Source organism: Vombatus ursinus, unplaced genomic scaffold (genome assembly GCF_900497805.2).
Source record: "Vombatus ursinus unplaced genomic scaffold, bare-nosed wombat genome assembly UNPS02009173.1, whole genome shotgun sequence".
In the NCBI taxonomy this organism is placed as follows: Eukaryota; Metazoa; Chordata; class Mammalia; order Diprotodontia; family Vombatidae; genus Vombatus; species Vombatus ursinus.
This window is the reverse complement of record NW_020948951.1, coordinates 197,096-217,061: the sequence shown is the minus strand read 5'-3', so window position 1 is coordinate 217,061 and position 19,966 is coordinate 197,096. Positions and strand designations below refer to the sequence as shown.

Genomic DNA, 19,966 nt, shown 5'->3' with positions numbered 1-19,966 from the left:
AGGAGATGGTACTACAGCAGAGTTTCGAAGGAAAAAGTATTCTAAGAAGTGAAGGGAAGGTATTCCAGGTATGAGAGACAGTGAAAAGGTATAGAGAAAAGAGATAACATGTCAGACAAAACTGGCCAAACTGCAGAATTCATTAAGGGAATTAATGCATAATAAGTCTGGAAAGGTTGTCTGAAGCCAGGTTGTGAAGGGCTTTAAAAGCCCTATTTGATACTAGAGGCAACCCATTCATTGGATCTTCCTGAACAGGAGTGGTGTGGTTGTCAGCTGTGTGGAGGAGGCATTGGAGTTGAGGGACCTTGAGGTAGGGAGACCAATTAGGACACAACCACAAGAGTCCAAGCAAGAGGTGATCTGGGCCTGAACGAAAGTGACAGACATATGGGTAGAAAGATGTGGGCAGAGGAAAGAAGTGCTGTGAAGGGAGAAACAAGATCTGGCAACTATGTATGTGGGATGGTAGAAAATGAAGAGTCATGAGGAAGTGATTGGAAGGATGGTCGTCTCAACAGAAATAGGGAAGTTCAGAAAAAGGGAATATAAGCCAAAATTTCATTTGAAAAGCAGAAATGAGAAATACATAAAGAATCAAAAAATGAATATTTTAACTCTGAATTCAAAATTTAAACTGCACCTTCCACTTCCTCTAAGACAACTGGCCTGAAGGCTTTCCTCTGAATACAAGTAAGCATTTGCCCTTTCTCCTCCTGTCTCCTCTCAAACTCTTCTCTAGGCAGTTCCAACATACCTGTTTTTGAGAAAATGAGTTGAAGAATAAGGGGACGTCTGGTGACGATTCCTGATCCACGAGGAAGGAAATCCCTGCAAAAGTTAAAATGAAGAGAATTACTCACACATCCGGCTCCTGCTGCAGGATGTTTGACGTCAGGTTATGCAGACAGTCTCTGAAACCTAAAATATTTCAGCAAGACTGTCAACCCCAGCTGGGGAAGGATTAGTTCTGGGGGGAAAAAACCAAACAAACCAGTGAAGGCTTTGTCCTTAGAGGAGCAGCACACTACTGAAGGCAGGGCAACCAGACTTGGCTACTGACAGCAAATACAAGATGAATTCCTTTTTGGTTGGTGGAATTAACCCATGAAGGTGGTTTCTAGGACAGTTACAACAGGAATGAGCCTCAGAGTACTCCGCACTGTTTCTCTCACAGAACCCTCCAGAGGCCCTTATCTAACTAAGCAGAATGAGGACATGGGCAGCTCCACCAAGCAAAGCATGAAGAGACAGCCAACCAGGAGATAGGTGTTGGCCATGGCTACAGTAGAAAAGAGCTCTACCAAGCAGAGCAACTGAGGTCAGTCACACCAAAAGAGGTCGGACATCACCCATTCTCAGCTAAAAGAATGAGACTGTGTATACTCCAATTTCTACCCAGTTCCACTGAAAAGCTAGTGACATACTCTTTTTACAGAAAAAGCATGATAACTAAGAAAGGGCAAAGGACACTCTTCATGTTCTCAGCTCTTCTTTCAGGCTCAACAGCCAAAAGGGAGTACTCCCTATACCGCCCTCCCCGATCCGTATTTCCATAAGTGTTTCCCTCATTTTGGCCCCAGCCTTGCTTGTCAACTGAGTCCATCTGGCTGACAGGCACATAAGTAGCACCACAGGTACACCTGCAGGTGAGGAATCTGATGTTCATGGACACAACTGCTGAGACCAAAGGAGGTTCCTGTAGTTCTCTTTGGTGATGATGACGATGTAACTTCTGAGCCAACACCGCCCAGTGCGGCCACCAGACAAAACCAGTTAAGACATTTAATCAAACACTGAAGGGCAAAATGCTAGTAAACTTAGCACCTTTTTTTTTTTTTTTTATTAAGTAGTCACTATAGATGAACAGTTCCTGACTGGCAAACTATCTATCTCCAATCACACATGAAAAACGTCAAGAGGCTAAGTGGCTCAACAAGGTGAGCAAGGAAGGGCCTGCACTGCACCCCACAAGCAGGGTTTACTAGTGATGCAAACTCTAGTAAAAAAGGCAATCCTTGTGGGTCTTCCAGAAAGGGAAGGAAATCATTTTAGATGTTTATTCAAAAAAGGAAGCATTTTCTCTGATCTATTCAGACAAGTCCACAGGGCATCAAAACAATTATCCACGTTCCAAGAAAAATCTGCTAAAAACAACAACAAAAGCACCTCCACCCATTCAGAGAGTTCTAAAAGGGGGTTTTAAAAACTGAGAAATAGACAGAAGGAGCTTCAGAAAAATAGTGCCTTTTGACATTTCAATCATTTCTCAATCTGCCTCCTGACCCCACCTCAATCAGATCCTCCCTTAAAACAAAGAACAAGTTAAACAAAACACAAAAAAGCAACCTTTTCTGACAGCGTATATGCCATTCTGTGGAGCATCCATTTTCCACAAGAGTGGCTAAGGCCATACTAGTTCTGGGCAGGCATCGATCAGCACACTTGTTTAGGGATAGTCCTTTACTCTTGTCTATAAAACAAGGGTAACACTCCTTCTACCTACTTCATAGGGTTGTTGAGAGGAATCAAAAGTATCCATGGGTGTGAAACTGGAAGAGCACTGTATGAGATTACTTACTTTTGCCAAATGGGACAATTAGAAAATACAAAGGAAACTATAAGAATGAAATGCCTTAAGAATCAGTACTCTTATTCACAACTAAAAAGAGTAATAATCTTATACAAACGAGAGGTGCAAGAGGAAGAACCTACACAGAGGAATTAGATGACGGAGGAGGGCTGTTAGTTCTGGAAACCTACTTTCATTGGGAATGAGTTCAAAAGGGAACAATACACATATATCTAAAAGAGTATAAAAGTCTTCTAAATTCAGAAAGAAACAAAACACTGAGGAGATGGGGAAGAGGGTTAAGGGAGGGATCTTTAGAGGGGAAGGTGAGGGAACAGGTTAAAAGGGAGTATAGAAAAGTGTTTAGATTAATGAGAATGGGAGGATAAAAGAGGGATCGTGGGGCAGGGATGGGGGGGTAGGTTAAGTAATAGGAGAGCAAGGTAGCAGATATTAGTAAAGTAGAGGAGTAAGGAGGGATAGGAAATAAGAGATACACACAAACATAAAATAAAGATCAGCAGTAGAATTTGTTAGGGAAAAAGACAAAGTTTAGGCTAAAGGAGATTTAATCGAAAGAGAAAAACAGGGAAACTACACTATGTGTCAGCCATATTTATCAACATTGTTTTGAACTATTTAAAACAACTGGACAGTGTAAGGTGGGAATATTGCTGTGGTGTAGGAAATGACAAGATGGTGGACTTGGAAAAATATGGAAAGACTTGGACTTATGAAGAAAGAGGTTATCCACCCTCCGGGAAACAGAGGATACATAAGTATAGTATGGTCTTACATAGATGCACACAAATGTATAAGTCTACATATGACTACGATCAACATCTAAGTATATGTAAGTGTAAATAAATGTATATATTTGTGTGTATGTCTATATGTCTGTGTGTATGTGTATATACATATACACACATACATACATACATACATATAGACATACATGTATCCATGCTTAATTGTAGCCTTTGGGAGGGGAGGGGGAGAAAAGAACAAAGTAAAAAGTGCACAGCAGAGAACAAAACAAAGTTTACAAGGAGGCAAAGAAAGATGGACAGCTCTCAATATAACATGTAGTATTTATTATGTAGGCTTTCTTGAAAGGGAAATTCGTTGCTTCATATTTTGAATCCTCTCTCACATTCCGCTGTGTACATGGCAAGTTTTTTTCCTTTTCTTGTTTTGTATTAGTTTAGTTTTAGTATTTAAGTTTTTCTTTTTTCTTTTCTTATTTTGTATTTGTTTAAAATAAAAAAATTTACAAAAAAAAAAGAATCAGTACTCTTGGTAATGGAGTTAAAAATTTTATATCTATATATATATCTATATATATATATGTATATCCTGTGAGACAGGAAAAGCCAGAAAAGGTCTAGTTACTACACCTTTGGTTGGGAAAACTACTATCCACTAGGATGTCCCTTTAAATATATGTTTACTCCATAAAGGGGATGGGGGAAAAAAAGTACTGTATCTTAGTTTTCCAAAAGTACATTTCCAGGCTTGAAAAGAAATGTCAACAGAACTATTTCTAAATATATGTGCCTCATTCATTCTGAACAAACTCCTGGAGCTTAGGGTTTACCTGTAGTCAGGATACCGGAGAATCTAGGGGAAGCAAGTAACTTGGTAGAATTGGTACCTTCCATAAGTGTGTACATTTTCAAGAAGTTTGAAATATTTGCACATAAACAGAACAGAAAAATGAACCTGGTTAACTCCAAAGCAGCCAGAGAAATACAAGTACATCCAGGGCAGAGGATATGTTTAAATTAGAACTGGTATCACTGGTTAAAAAAAAAAAAGCCATTATATCATTTAAAAAAAATTCATGGAACAGAACAGAGAGAAGTTCAGAAGGGAGCACGGATAAGCAGGACAGTTTTGAAAGTAATGTGTAGAATCTGTTATACATTCTAAAAAATCTGAAGGGTATGAAATGGATATTCATGATTTAATGCAGATTCCTCTTATAGTATTCAGCTCTGTGTATGTGTAAGTATACTTTTTGAGTGTTTAAGTTCAGAATTAAAAAAAAAAAAGAAAAGAAAATATTGACACATCATTGGCCAAAGTCCTGGTCCATCTCCTGACACGACAGCACGTTATCTATTTCCTTAGTTTAACAAACTATAGAAAGCTGTTTGGTTTGTAATTCTCAAAAGGGCAAAATGTCTCAATGAACCACAGGAGCAGAAATCAAAATGAGGGAGATAGTCTTTGGGAAGAAAGAGCAAAATAGATAAGCTGTGGCCAATGAGAATTATGCCAGAGAATGACTCAGCCTTAAGCACAAGCAGACACTGAGGCCCTAGGGAACAACCCTCCCTACCACACTGTGTGGCAAGGAATGGTTTCTTGTAGCACAATCATGCTACTTCTTGAGAAGTCAGTCAGTTGTCTCATTCCTGTCCAGCCAGCACAGTACAGTGGCTGTCTGGGAGGGGGATTTAGAACTCCTACGGACCACTGGTGATGGCAAATTATGGGTCCTACCCTAGGATACATCACAGATGTAGAGCTAGGTTTGTGTGTTTTATGGGGTGTTTGTTAACCCTGACAGCAGGCCAACAGGTTTGAGATTTGGAAGTTATTCATATCTGAAGAGGAAACTTCTTCTAGACACCCTTCACAAGGTCTCATCAAGCCTCCACTTAAGTAAGTAATGGGAAGCTGATTAAAGGTTTCTGAAGCAGGAGTGATAAGACCAGACTTATGGATACTTTCTAACAGATGGAATGATGAGAATGGAGATGGGGAAATCAGTAAAGAGGCTATTTTAACAGACTAAGCAAGAGGGGATGAGGAGAGAAAAGAGGATGGAGAGAGAGGAGAGAGGATAGGGAATAGGACTTGACACCTGATTAGATGCAGAAGAGTAAGGGAAGAGAAAAAGATGGATGGATCAAGAATTTCAAACCTGGGTAACAAAGGATGGTTTTGTCAACAACAGAGTGAAAAAGGAGGGAACAGAAGTGAATTCGGTTAAGTCTGAGGTGTCAGTACATGTAGGTAAATGTCTATAAGCTCTCCAAGACCGGAGAGCTCAGAAGAAAGGTCAGGGGAAGCCAGAGAAGTGAGATCATCCTGAATGTATAGAGAGAATTAGTCTTACAGGATGCTATACTTAAGGGGTTAAAAGAGACTGAAAGATGGTGAGAAAGGTGGGAGAAGGATGGGATGGTCAACAGTATCAAATGAAGCACAAAGGTGAAGAAGAATGAAGATCAAGAAAAGGATCATTTGTGACCTAGGCAAGAGCAGTTTCAGTAGGGTGGTGGGGTGAAGTCAGACTACCTGGGGTTGAGGAACGGGTGGGTGATGAAATGGAAGCAGCGAGTGTGGACCATGAGTTTTAAAAGTTTTTATGTTGGGGCAGCTAGGTGGCGAAGTAGATAGAGCACCAGCCCTGGAGTCAGGAGAACCTGAGTTCAAAACCAGCCTTAGACACTTGACACTTACTAGTTGTGTGATCCTGGGCAAGTCACTTAACCCCAATTGCCTCACCTCCCCCCCCCCCCAAAAAAAGTTTTTATGTAAACAAGAAGACATTAGATGATAACTTGAAGGGGTACAGGGTTGAGAAAAGGGTTTATTCCATTTTATTAAGCACAGGGAGACCTGAACTAAAGAGATTGATAAGAATGGAGTTGACAAATGGAATGGATGTTATAGCAGAGTTTAGGCTCTTGGAGATGGAAGAATCTTGAAATCACCTAGTCCTATCTCATTTTACTGATGAGGAAACTGAAGTACAGAGAGAAGTGACATGCCTAAGGTCAACACAGGCAGTACAGAGAGAGGGGATAAGCTCAAAAGGCACAGGATTTCAGGCATCACCTGATCCAACACCCTCATTCTGAGGATGGGAGAGAAGAGGGGAAGAACAGAACCATAGACTGGATTACTGACTTGCCCAAGGTCACACCTGGAGTTAGTGACAGAGCTAGGGACTAGGTTTCCCATCTCTAACCATAATTACATCATTTAAGGCTGGAATGGATCAAACCCCTTCCTCATTTTACATGAAAAGTGAGGCCCAAAGAGGTGAAATGTCTTGCCAAAGGAAACATTTTAATTTTTTGGGTGGGGGGGGCGGAGTAGCAACAAGGACTGAGTCTTCCCATTTTGCCCAGGCTGGAAGTGTAGCAGATAATCACTAGCTCTATCCCACTACTGGTGGAACTGGAGCTACGACCTACTTCTTTCTGACTCAGGCCAGTTCACCTACTTAGGGGTGAAGGCCCCCTCATCATATCAGTATTAGACTTAGTACCGGATCCTGATCAGCTTTAGCCCCATTGTAGCTCAGAGAATAAAAGCTCAAGAGATCCTCCAGTTCTTGCTTCCCCAGCAGGGGGTATTACAGGCCTAATTCAAACATCCTTCTTCCTTTGTGACCACCTCAGCCCACACAAATTTATCTTTCTGAACTCCCAGAGTACTTGCTCTGTTTTTCATTCTACACTGAATTCAAGGTGCCTTGTTTATGTTCATATCTTGACAATTAGCAAGTTAGTTTCTTTAAGGGCAGGAATGCAATCATACTTCCAAAATCTACCCCTAACTTTTAACCACTGCTCCTCTGGAGCTCAAGGAGGAAGTTTTAATCCCTTGTACCCACGAGAGTCTTTTCAATACTTTAACACAGCCATTTTGTACTACCCCCTACCCTTCTTCTCAACAGACTGGCCCTCTTCCCCTGAATGTATTCTTGTCTGATGCCCTCCTTAAAGTGTACTGTCCAGAACTGAATACTCCAATGTAGACTGCACATGGAGTATACATCAGGAGCGACTGTTTCCCTAGTTCTGACCACTATGTTACTATTAATGAAGCCTTTAGATGGCATTATTTTTTTTGGTGGTTGTGTCATGTTACATGTTTTAAACAATTTAAATAACAGTGTTGCTATAGTTCCTAAACACAGAAAACCACAGTTTCCAAAGAATTAAAGCTAACAGTCACCCCAAGGACAACAGAGAGAGACATGGTAGCCAAGAGCTGGCTTCAGCACATTATAGTTACTGAATTGCTCAGGAAAAGCAGGGCAATATACATCATCACTGATGGATAACTGGAAAAAAAGATCAATTATGTAGCAAGAGTGAAAATGGGTAAGACTCATGTTTCACAAAAAGTCAAGACATTTGGAGGAAGGTTCCCCAGAATGTTGGATGGACCCCCTTTTGGGGGAATGAAGGTGAAACATGGACAGGAGTCAAACAGGATGGAAAAAGATCTGTTTTGTGGGAGAGAGTATTCACACTGATGAGCTGGGAGAAGTCACACTAATGAACTTTATCCTGAATTTAGAGTCCACTAAAACCCTAAAGTTTTTTTCACATCAGTTTTTTTGCTATGTCTCCAACTATCCTGAACTTGTACAGTTCATTTTTGGAAACCATACTGTCCCTTTAAAAATTCAAATTTATTTTCAGCTCTTAATTCTCTTCTTCCTTCTCTTCCTCCATCCAATGAGAGAAACGAAACCCTTTACAAATAGGTAGTTATGCAAAACAAATTCCCATGTTACACTAAAGCCTCCCTTAATCTACCCTCTACTCTTTTCCCTCCCTTTTTCTTTAAGTCCTCCCTCCAAACTAACAGGAGTCCACTGACCTTGACTCTGATGTTCCAAATCTACCTAAATATAATAGCTACTTCCTTACTTTGTTAAAATATCTCCCTGAAACCTAATCCAACTGATTCCACTCTGAGCTTCTGTGGGAGGAGTGGAAGACAGGACTTCAGTAGAATAAGAAGAAAAATTTGTGATAAACTGAATGATTAATGAAGTAGGTCAGAGGTTGAATTTGGAGAGGAAAAAATTGGTAGCATTTGGGAGAAATTAAGGAAAATTTGAGAACACTATTGGTCCAGATAAAAAGTGAAGTATTAGAATCAAAGAGAAGGTAGTTGGTAAGAAAAGGCAAGGTAAGAGAACAGTTAGAGAGTTAAGCAAATCAATGTTTAAATTGGTGAAATTGGAAGCTGGTGAAAGGCTGAAGGGGAGGTGGCTATGGATATGGCATTATTGAGAAAAAAGAAAGGAATGAGTGCAGTTGTCAAGTTATTAAGACATTGATAATTGGTGGTAAAAGTTTTAACCAGGTATTTAGGGTTGGGGTTGTTGTTGCTTGTCTTTCATTCTCTCTCTCTTTTTTTTGTTTTTGTTTTTAGGCAATTGGGGTTAAGTGACTTGCCCAACATCACACAGCTAAGTGTCAAGTGTTTGGTCTGAGGCCACATTTGAACTCAGGTCCTCCTGACTTCAGGGCTGGTGTTCTATCCACTGCGCCACCTAGCTGCCCCCCTTGTCTTTCATTCTTGAAGAGGACCATGACATCAGTAAGGCGATGCCATGACTTTCAAGGGAATTGGATTTGAGTGAGGCAGGGCTGTGCAAAGTCAACAGCAAGATATAGATCAGGAAGACTGGAGATGGCCCTGTAGGGTTGGAGTATATATGCCCACAAGTAGTCAAAAAAAATCACAACCAGTAGGAGAGCAGGGGAAATGTTACAGTGCTCTGTACTGAGTGTTAGAATGTTTGTACTTATGCCCCTGCCGATTCACTGTTACTTGTGTTCCAAGTAAAGACTAAGCTTCTTCCTGGAGGAGCTGAAGAGAATCAAAGAACACTTCTCCACACTTCAAGATGTAAGAGTATGTAAAGGATGTAAAGTATTCTTAAAGGAAATAGAAGGGGCAGCTAGTTCGTACAGTGGATAGAGCACCGGCCCTGAGGTCAGGAGGACCTGAGTTCAAATCCAGCCTCAGACTAAATACTTGACACTTACTAGCTGTGTGACCCTGGGCAAGTCACTTAACCCCAATTGACTTTAAAAAAAAAAGAAAAAAAAAAGAATAAACTTAGAATAAGGAAGACTCATCTTCATGAGTTCGAATCCAGCCTCAGATACTTACTAGCTGTGTGACTCTGTGTAAGTCCCTTAACCCTGTTTGCCTCAGTAAAATGAGATGGCAAATCACTCCTGTATCTCTGCCAAGAAAACCCAAAAATGGGATCACAAAAAGTCGGACACACCTGAAACAATTCAAAGACAACAACAACAAAAGAAACAGAAGGTTTTAATGGGGAAAAGGGAGTATCAGAAGTGGAGGAGAGATGACCCTTCTCAGGATGATACATAATGGAAGTGTCCCACAGAAGAGAAAGGGAAAGAAAAGGGAAGTTGTATAGTCAGAACTTAAGCTCTTCCCTGGCAGCTCTTCAGTGGCAAGGGTTGCTGTGAGTTATTGACAGTGAAAGGGCAGCTGCCTTATTATCAAGCATGGTCACCACATGTCGAGTTCACTTTCTCTGTTTCTTTTTGGGTTGACGAGTATCCTAAGGTAACCGACTAGGCTACTTCTGAGACCAGGACAGCCACTGAAGTCACTGGAATGATAGTGGCCATTACAGAGAACAGCCTGGGGACAGCAGAAGCTGCCCTTCAGCACAATACAGAAAGTCACCAATGACACACCTGCATCTGGCCCACAAAGTGACTCTGCGGGGGGAGTGCGGGAAGATCCCATAAACGTAGGAAGAAAAGGACTGCTGGGGCCAGGTCTGGGGTGGGGGGCGCTGTGTGGACACAAGTGTTTTTGACACACATGCCTCACTGCCATTCTACTTCAAGTCTGAGCCCAAGGCTCTCCAGGGAAGAGTATGTCTTTGGGGTGATGGAAATTTTTTGAACTACTGTAGTTGCTAGGTCATCTCAGTAAGTCAGTCCCCTTTTCTAAAAGCTAAAAACAAACACATTTGAAGCTGTTCCTTAAGGAGAGTGTTGGATGCTCTGAGGAAGAAATAACTTGTCCTTCAAAGAATAATGCAGTAGAGCACCAGTAAGGGGCAGAGGGGGAAGAGCAGAGTAGTAAATTGGTGATTTCCTGCTCAGGCACTGAGGTACCTGTTGACCTAATAACAACAACAGAACAATCTATTAATATAGTCTTCCTGGGGCACATATCTAAGACACAATGAGAACTTCCCAAGATTTATCAAAGAGATGACAACTGTCCACTTCTGAGGATTCGTGTGGATACCAGCGATACTTCTAGAAGGAAGTACAAATAAGTACTGCCAAGAGTAATAAAGTCAGGCAGGCACTGGTTGTGTAAACTAATTTGGGAAGTTAACAGCTGGCCAACAGGGTGGCATCTGAAAGTGGGATTTGGATTTCTGGATCAGGACCTATAATATAAGGATGACAGCTTCCTGATTAGAGATGGAGTACATCTAACAAAGGCTGGTAAGAATACATTTGCCAAATATCTTACAAACCAAATAAAGAGGGCTTTAAGCTAAAAAGGATGGGAGAAAGAGAAGACTGCCTATGTATACTTACCCCAAGTCAGAAGAGAAGCCACAAAGAAGGAAGACAAAGAGTAGCTGAGATACCCAAAAATTCACAAAAGAGAAAATTTCCCAAAAAAGTTAGTACTGAGAAACCCACATAACTATACAGAAAACCTCAAGTTTAGACAATAAGAGAAAATAACACAAGGAGGCAAATTTAATATCTTGAGAATCACTGAGACTCCGTGGAATGGGACTCATATCCTGACCTTGACTCTGGATGGATAGACTTTACTTAAAAGAAACAGGTTAAGTAAAATGGGAATGTAGGCTGGGAGAGGTATTGTGTATTAGGAAGGTAGAGTCATGTGAGGAAATCCAGGAACCAGAGGGGAGAAGTATAACAGAGAATATTTGGGTGAAAGTCAAAGGAAAAAGAAACAGAAGCTAGAAGAGAGAAAGAGGAAAGAGACTAGGCAATTTTGAGAAACAGATCACCAGCCTGTCACAAAAGCATGATATATAAGTAATGGGGAATTTCAATTATTCAGACATAATAAGAGTGATAATAGCTAGCAATTATGTACTGTTTTAAGGTTTGTGCTGCACTTTACAAATATTATCTCACTGGGAGGCAGGTGTTATTATTATCTCCACATTGCAGATGAAGAAACAGGCCTCAGACCAAACACTTGACACTTACTAGCTGTGTGACCCTGGGCAAGTCACTTAACCCCAATTACCTAAAAAAAACCAAAAACCAAAAACCAAAAAAAAAAAAAAAAAAAAACCAACCAAACAAAAAAAGACACAGGCCAACACAGGTTAAATGACCTGCTCAGGGTCTCACAGCGAGTGAAATCTTGAGGCTAAATTTGAACCGAAGTCTTCTTGACTCCTGGTCCAGCACTTTATCCACTGTGCTACCAAAGCTCCAGACATCTGCTGAAACTCAGTTTCTGCCAAAAGCAAAACAGCTAATAAGCTCCTGACTTGCTTTAATTATAAATTCATCCTTCAAACGGTATGAGGAACCATCAAGGGGAAATTCTATTCTGAATCTAATTCTTTCTTACTGAGACAAACTGGTTGCTAAGGTAGGAATGATGGGAACCCTGGGGACAGATGACCATTCTATTCTAGAGCTCGAAAATAGTCTGACATGAATGCAAGCTTTTGGGAGGATAGACTTCATAAGTTTCAGAGGAAAGACAGACAGGAAACCAATAAAATAAAATGCTTCAGGTAAAGCCAAAAGGAGCCCAAGGGAGATGAGACATACTCAAGAATGAAGTTCTGAAGATATGAAATAATTCCAATGAGGAAGAAAAATAGGATTTGTCTAAAGAGGCCAATGTGGATATACCTGCCAATTTAGGTATTTTTAATTTAATTCTTTTTTGGCTACATTTTAAGTTCTGAATTGTCACACACACCTCTTGGTCCCCGCACTAGAGAAGGCCACCATCAACTTAAGGTTTTAAAAAGAGATGTACAGAAGACAGAATACCAGCCAGGTAATAGAAAATGAATATAAGAGGCAGCTGGGTGCCACAGTGAATAGAGCACCAGCCCTGGAGTCAGGAGGACCTGAGTTCAAATCCGACCTCACACACTTGATACTTACTAGCTGTGTGACCCTGGGCAAGTCACTTAACCCCTGATTGCCTCACAAAAGAAAAAAAAAAAGAAAATGAATATGAGTACAAGATTCTCCTGCACAAACAGTAACCAGAAATGGGAAAGCTCAGAATGTACCAAGGCTGCTGAAGGAAGCTGTGGAAAACAAAAAGGTATGGATTTTTTTTTAAAGCTATATATAGAGAGAAAAAGGAGGCTAGCTGATCAGAAAGAAAACAGAACAGCTTAAATGCTCATTTGTTTCAGTTTTCCAGAGTAAATGACAGCGACCTTTACACTAGAAATCACAGAACAAAATTTGACTCCCAGGAAGCTGACACCCAAGGTGAGTAAGGAGAAGGTTAAAGGGCACCTGTATCTGCCTCTGGTGAATTCAAGCGACCAGGCTCAGATGAACTACATCTTTAGATCCTGAAAGAACTGGCAGCTGCTACTGCTGAGCCACTCTCAGTGACAGGAAACAGGAGAGGGGTGACAAGACAGAAGAAGGGAAAACCTTATCCCAATTTTCTAAAAAATGGAAGAGAAGGAAAGTCTTCCAAACTGAACAACAGTGAGCCTGCTCTAGCAAAGGTTACTAAAGAACTGATTGGCAAATATCTAGAGAGGGAAGTGGTGATTACAAAGAGCCAGCTGCCTTCAACCAAAACAGGTCATGCCTGACTAACCTAACAGAATTACTAAACAAATAGATAAGGAGAATGTTGTAGATATAGTTTATCTAGATTTTATAAGAGTATATGACAAAGAATTGCACAGTATTCTTTTTTTTTTAAGGCATTTGGGTTAAGTGACTTGCCCAGGGTCACACAGCTAGTAAGTGTCAAGTGATTTGTCTAAGGCCAGATTTGAACTCAGGTCCTCCTGACTTCAGGGCTGGTGCTCTATCCATGGCACCACCTACCTGCTCCCACAGTAGTCTCCTTAAAAAAGTTTTTATTGATGTTTATTTTTTTAGATCACTAGCTTCTTCCAGTATCCTTTCCTTTCCCCTCTCAGAAAGCCATCCTATAACAAACACTATTTTTTTAAAAACAAAAGAAAAAAAATCAGCATAATTGACTAACACATTGAAAAAAATCTGAAGATATATGCAATGTAGACCCGTATGGTATACGCATCTCTTCTTTTGATCTATATACTTGTTCTTTATAATTTGCAACATTTGCTTTCGATTTTTTTCGTAGCTGTTCTGTTTACTTTTTATCATCATTATGTATATTCTGTCCTTGGCTCTACTTACTTCACTCTGCATCGATTCATGGAGCTCTTTCCATACTTCTCTGTATTTGTCACATGCATCATTTCTTACAGCACAGTAATACAGCCATTCCCTAATCAATGGGCATACACTTTGTTTCCAACTCTTTGCTATCACAAAAAGCGTTGCTCTGAATATTTTGGTGTATATGGGAACTTTCTTCCTATTAATGGTCTCTTTAAGGCAAAAACCCAGTAATGGAATCTCTGGGTCAAAGGGTATGGATATTTTAGTCATTTTATTTGCATAATTCCAAATTGCTTTCCCAAACAGTGGCACTGATTCACACCACAAAGAATTCACTAGTGTGCCTATGTTCTCACAAATCCTACAACACTGATTATTCCTACTTTTTGTCATCTTTGGCAATTTGCAGGATGTGAGATGAAATCTTAGGGTCGTTTTGATTTGCATTTCTCTTATTAGTGACTTGGAAATTTTTTTCATGTGGATTTTAATAGTTTGCAATTCTTTTGAGAACTGTTCATATTCTTTTACCACTCATCTGTGTATACAGACATAGACACACACACATACACACAAATTGTTTATATCTTGGATAGCAAACCCTTATCAGAGAAATTTGATACAAAGATTTTTTTTTCCATTTGACCGCTTCCCTTCTTATCCTGAGTGCACTAATTTTGTTTGTGCAGGAGCTTTTCAGTTTCATAATCAAAGTTATATTTTTATCTTTTGTAACTGTCTTCATCCTTTGTTAAGAATACATCTTCCAGTCACAGCTGTGAGAAGGATATTATCTGCTTCTAATTTTTAGTAGTATTATCTTTAAGATTAAGGTGACATATATCTATAATATTCTTGTAGAGAAGATGGAGAGATATGGATTAAACAATAGTACAACTGGATTTTGAACTGATTCAACAGGTAGTCTCAAAAAATAGGTGTTAATATTTCAATGCCAAGGTGACAGGAAGTATCCAGTGGAGAATCCCAGGGAACCTTCTGCATTTAGCATTTTTATCAACTACTTGAGCATTTGGGAGGAGAAGGGTACCTATTTGGAGGCATGATAGAGAAATCCAGAGAGTCAAGAGCAGAGCTGGGAGAAAAATAGGGAAGGCCAGCAGGGATCCCTCCCTGAAATGGAGGTCCAAAAGGATTCTGTCAGGCTTAAGCATTAGGCTAAATCTATTAAAATGAAACTCAACCCATGCAGTTGGATACTGGGGGGAAAAAAAAGAACTTGACAAATGAGACAGGGGAGGCATGATTAGACAGCAGTTTGTCTGAAAAAGATCTGGTGGTTTTAGTGGATTGTAAGCTCAATGAGTCAACAGAATGATGTAGCAGTCAAAAAAGCTCATTTGATCTTGGGCTCCACTGGATACAGCTTCCAAGAATAAGGGAGTCCCACCCTACTCTGCTTTCATCAGACTTGTTTAAAAAAAAAAAGACATTGATTGATACCCTGGAGAGTGTCTACACGAAGGCATCCAGAATGGTGACAGGCCTCGAGAACATCTTATGAAGACTGGTCGAAAGAAATGAGCACTTTAGCTTGGAAAAAGAGAAGACTCCAGGGGACACGCTAGCTCAAGAGCTGTCAGAGGGAGGAGGGATTGGATTTATTCTCTCTGGCCCCGGAGGGCAGAGCAAGAACAAAGGGTAGAAGCTACAGAGAGGCAATTCAAATGCGATGTCAGAGAAAACTTCCAAAGTGGAATGGGATGGCTCAAGAGGTGAGGTATTCCCCCTCCTTGGACATCTTCAAGCAGAGGCAGGATTACGGTGTATTGGGTGTGTTATAACCAGGATTCCTTTTGTTTGGGACTGGGCTAGAGGAAGTTTCTCCCAACTGCTGAACTCTCTGACCCCAAGATCACAACACAATCAAGTCAGAAACCAAGCTCAGGTAGGTTCAGGCCCTTTAGACCACACCCAGGAGAGATGACAGCCCATGTACGAAGAGGAAGTGGGTGCAGAGGAGGAAGTGGGAGCCTAGTAATATGTTTGCTGACAATGGACGCCATCCCCACCATTTCCTCCCACTGAGTAATGGCTCAGGATCATCCAACCAGATGTTTCAGAACAGCTATTTCCCCATTTTCAAAATACTCTAAATGATGGCATTTTAAACCAATAACAAGTATCCACATCCCTAATCTTTTACTGTCAAAGGTAAGATACATTCCTCCCCCATCAGATCATAGATCAAGCGCGGGAAGGGGCCTTAGAGACCATCTAGGCCAAATCCCTTAGAATGTATCTCACAACACCAATCTCTCCATCATTTTACAGATGAAGAAACTAAGGCCCAGCGAGGTTAAGTGATTTGCTCAAGATCACCTAAGTAGTGAGTAATCAAAGATGGATCTGAATCCAGGTCCTCTGCCACCACAATCAATACTTTTTCCAATAGACCACAATGCTTTAAAAGCTGTAGCAAAGGCTCAAGGCCTAAAGGCCTCAGAAAGCTTGTCTGGTGCTAGAGTACCCTTCCAACTCCCACTCTACCCTCCTGCCCCCCATCCCACATAGCACAAAGTGGTCAAGTCAGCCACGTGGTGCTGTGATCCCAAACACACGGGCCTTTGCGTGACTAACGCATCGAGCTCTTTTTTTTTAGGACCTTGTCCCCTGTGAAACCATTTGACTTGGAAACTGACTATTCCTAACTTAGTGCTGCACCCAGAGTAGATCAAGGTATACCTCAGATAGCTCCCTTCTCTCAGATCCCTTAATCTGGATAGAGCACAAGGGTTAGAATCAGGAAGACCTAAGTTCCAATATGGCCTCAGTCATTTAGCTAGCGGTTTAACTGTGGGCCAGTCACTTCACTTGTCAGCCCCTGTTTCTTCATATATAATGGGGATATTAGTAATATCCACTTCCCAGAGTTGTTGTGAGGATCAAATGAGATAATATTTATAAAATGCTTTACACAGTGTCTGGCATATAGTAGGTGCATGTCTTCCTTCCTTCCTCCCTGTCCTGTCTTTCCTTCTTTCTTTCTGTGGGATTCTGGGCATATCACTTCCCTTCTCTGGGCTCCAGTTTCCTCATCTGTAAAATGGGAGTGGTATGGGATTGGATCCAGTGATCGCTAAGGTCTAAATTATATGAACTTTGGGTCTTCTGTTTAGAGTAAGTCATTCTTGGTTCACAGAACTTCACATATTACAATACCATTAAATAAAAAAAAGTCAAACCAAATGAAAAGGTAGCAGAACTGCAGAAGGGATCGGAAAGAGAAACAGAGCAATTAGTTAGGATTGGTTGATTCTTTATTTTCTATGTCTGTTTTTGATAGTGTTTACTAAGTTCATAATCTAATATTCCTTCCTCTTCACCCCCATTAACTGTCACTTGTTACTTATACACACTGTGGATGTGTCATTTCACTTCTTTATCTATAAAATGGGCCAGTGCCCACAAAGGAGACCCATCTCCCAGCTGTGACTGGCTTCAATAAATAAGAATACATGTAAAGCACTGAATAAGCTTTAAAGTACCACACAGAAGGCAGATGTCATGACAAGTTTCCTTTTTCAGAAAAAATGCAAAAAATGTACTCTACTGGAACACTTCAGCTCAGGGTGAATTATTCAGATTTCTGTAGGGAAACATGTCTTATTTACCTGTTTGTTTCTTGAAAAGAAGAAAAGGATTTCCTTTGGGCACCCCAAACCTGCCTTGCCAGAATAATGAATAATAATAGCTAGCATCTATATAGTACTTTAAGGTTTTTTTGAAGGAAAAATATATATACTGTATTCTGTGTTTTAGGCATGTGTCTGCTAGGAACACTTTTTATTAATCTAACATTATTCTAAATCCAAGCATCTCTAGCTTCCAGAGATGACACAGTTCTACAACTCCACCCACCCCAAGACAATCTGAGGAATCTTGAACAAGGAAATGGCACAAGGTAATAAAAACTCAATTCTGTGTTAACATTCTACTTCAGCAAATAGATGAGTCACTCAGTAACTCCAATTCCTTCTCTGACCACTCATCTCAAGTGTCCCTTGGAGAAAGCAAAGGAGGACACCCTGTAATGAACATCTTAATTTTTTTTTTTGGTTTTTTTTTTTTTTTTTTTAGGCAATTGGGGTTAAGTGACTTGCCCAGGGTCACACAGCTAGTAAGTGTCAAGTGTTTGGTCTGAGGCCGGATTTGAACTCAGGTCCTCCTGACTTCAGGGCTGGTGCTCTATCCACTGCACCACCTAGCTGCCCCTTTATTTATTTATTTATTTATTTTTTGGTTTAAATATCTTAATTATTTATGAACAGAAGACCACTGCCCCTCGGTGGGTCACAGCCCAAAGTCTGGTTTTCATCTCTCATACATTTTCCTTAGGAATGGCTTTTTGTTTTTGATATTACACATTATTTTCCTAAAGTGAAAAGTCTAGAAAGGGTTTTAGGCTGGAGAAAATACTTCTTCATATTTTAGTGGAATTGAAAGGAAGATTTTTGATATCCTTCTACAATTTGCAAAGCACTTTACATGTATTTACATTTTATTCAAACAACAAAGCTGGGAGGTAATAATGATGATGACAACAGCTAACATTTATAAAGGTTTACTATGAGCCAGGCACTGTGCTAAGTAATTTACAATTATCATCTCACCTGATCCTTGAAACAATCCTAAGAGGCAGATGTTACTGTTATTCCCATTTTTTCAGATGAGGAAACAGAGGGAGATAGAGGTTAAGTGACTTGTCCAAGGTCACATAGCTAGTAAGCGTCTGAGGACTAATTGGAACTCGGATCTTCCCAACTCCAAGTTCAGCATTCAATTCACTGTGCCACCTAACCTTCAGGAAGCTTTAAGAATTGGCTGGGACTTCAGAACCAAGAAGCAGGATTAATTCCATGTGGAGGGTAGAATTCTAAAACTGGAGTTATTCTAGGAACCAATCAAGAAGCATTTAAGTGCTTATTGTGTTGCAGTTACTGTGCAAAGCCAGCTGTACCTCTAGTCTAGAATCATGATTTTTAGAGGCAGGCCTGAGGAAGTAACTGAGGAGAATACCTTGGGAAGGTATTCTCAAGGTATTCTTCTTCTGAGAGAAGCCTTATTTATTCATACTTCTAATGACCTTATCCTAGTGTATTATTTCTAAATTTGTAGATTCTTTTCCCCCATATAACTCAACTCTAGAAAGGGCACTTAAAATCTGGAGAGGCAGTAGTACAAAGGGAAGAAGGAAGTGGGGCCTGCACATGGACACCAAGATAAGGAGGCAGGGAGAGTTCCGCTAGGACAACCACTAAACTCAGGAAACAAAAGGACAGGTGGGGAAAGGGCAGGAAGATAGGTGCAGGTGGCAAGGTCAATGTCTTGGGTTGGGGTTTGGAAAGCAGTGAAAACCTTACCAGAATCACAGGATCAGATTTATAGCTGGAAGGGACTAGGAGATTATCTAAACTTATCTCCTCTTCTAACAGGTAAGGAAATTGAGGAATAGAGAGGTTTAAGTGACTTGCCCGAGGTTACAGTGATTGGCACAGCCAGGATCTAAACCTAAGTCATGTGACCCCAGATCTGGCACTTTTCCCACTATATCATGCTATGTCAGCTCAGAAAAAGAGAAGCTGGTGTTATAAGAACTGACATTCAACTAGGCCTAAACCCTGATAATGTGAGATTTATCATTTTAGTTTCAGACACTAGTTAATGTATTTTCACTTGAAGAGGAGACACTAAATCTGTTGGGGTTCTTCCTTCATCAAGGACACAGTAGAAAACAGTTTGAAAGAAAAAAGGGCCTGATGAAATCAACCTGAACTTCCACCTCTCCTAGGTACATCAGCTAAAAAGACACCACACCCTGCTATGGCATTCTAATGATACTCAGTTTTGTAAGGTATGTAAATACAGTGAGGTCACACCCTAAACCAGTCAGGTTTTCCTTCAGTCCTCATCAGCAACTTCCACAGACTGTCAAATCTTTTTTTACAGTCAGTCAATAAACATTTATTAAGCACCCGAGTTTGTGCCAGGCACTACGCTAAGCACTGAGGACACAAAAGAAGGCAAAAGGACAGTCCCTGCCCTCAAGGAGTTCACAGTCTAAAGAGGGAGACAACAAACAGAAACAGACTATATATGAGATAAATAGGAAATAATAAAAGGAGGGAAGGCACGAGAGAGAGAGAGAGAGAGAGAGAGAGAGAGAGAGAGAGAGAGAGAG

At 40.5% G+C, this 19,966-nt stretch overlaps 1 protein-coding gene across 6 annotated transcripts in view; it reads right to left on the bottom strand.

Annotated features, from left to right (window-relative positions):
* Nucleotides 1–19,966, bottom strand: part of DNM2 (dynamin 2) — a 78,036-nt gene that overhangs the window by 41,137 nt on the left and 16,933 nt on the right. For all 6 annotated transcript variants that reach the window (XM_027850897.1, XM_027850898.1, XM_027850899.1 and 3 more), the window contains exon 2: nt 758–831. In XM_027850897.1, coding sequence (XP_027706698.1) covers nt 758–831 — 74 coding nt within the window. The remainder of the gene's footprint in view (nt 1–757; nt 832–19,966) is intronic.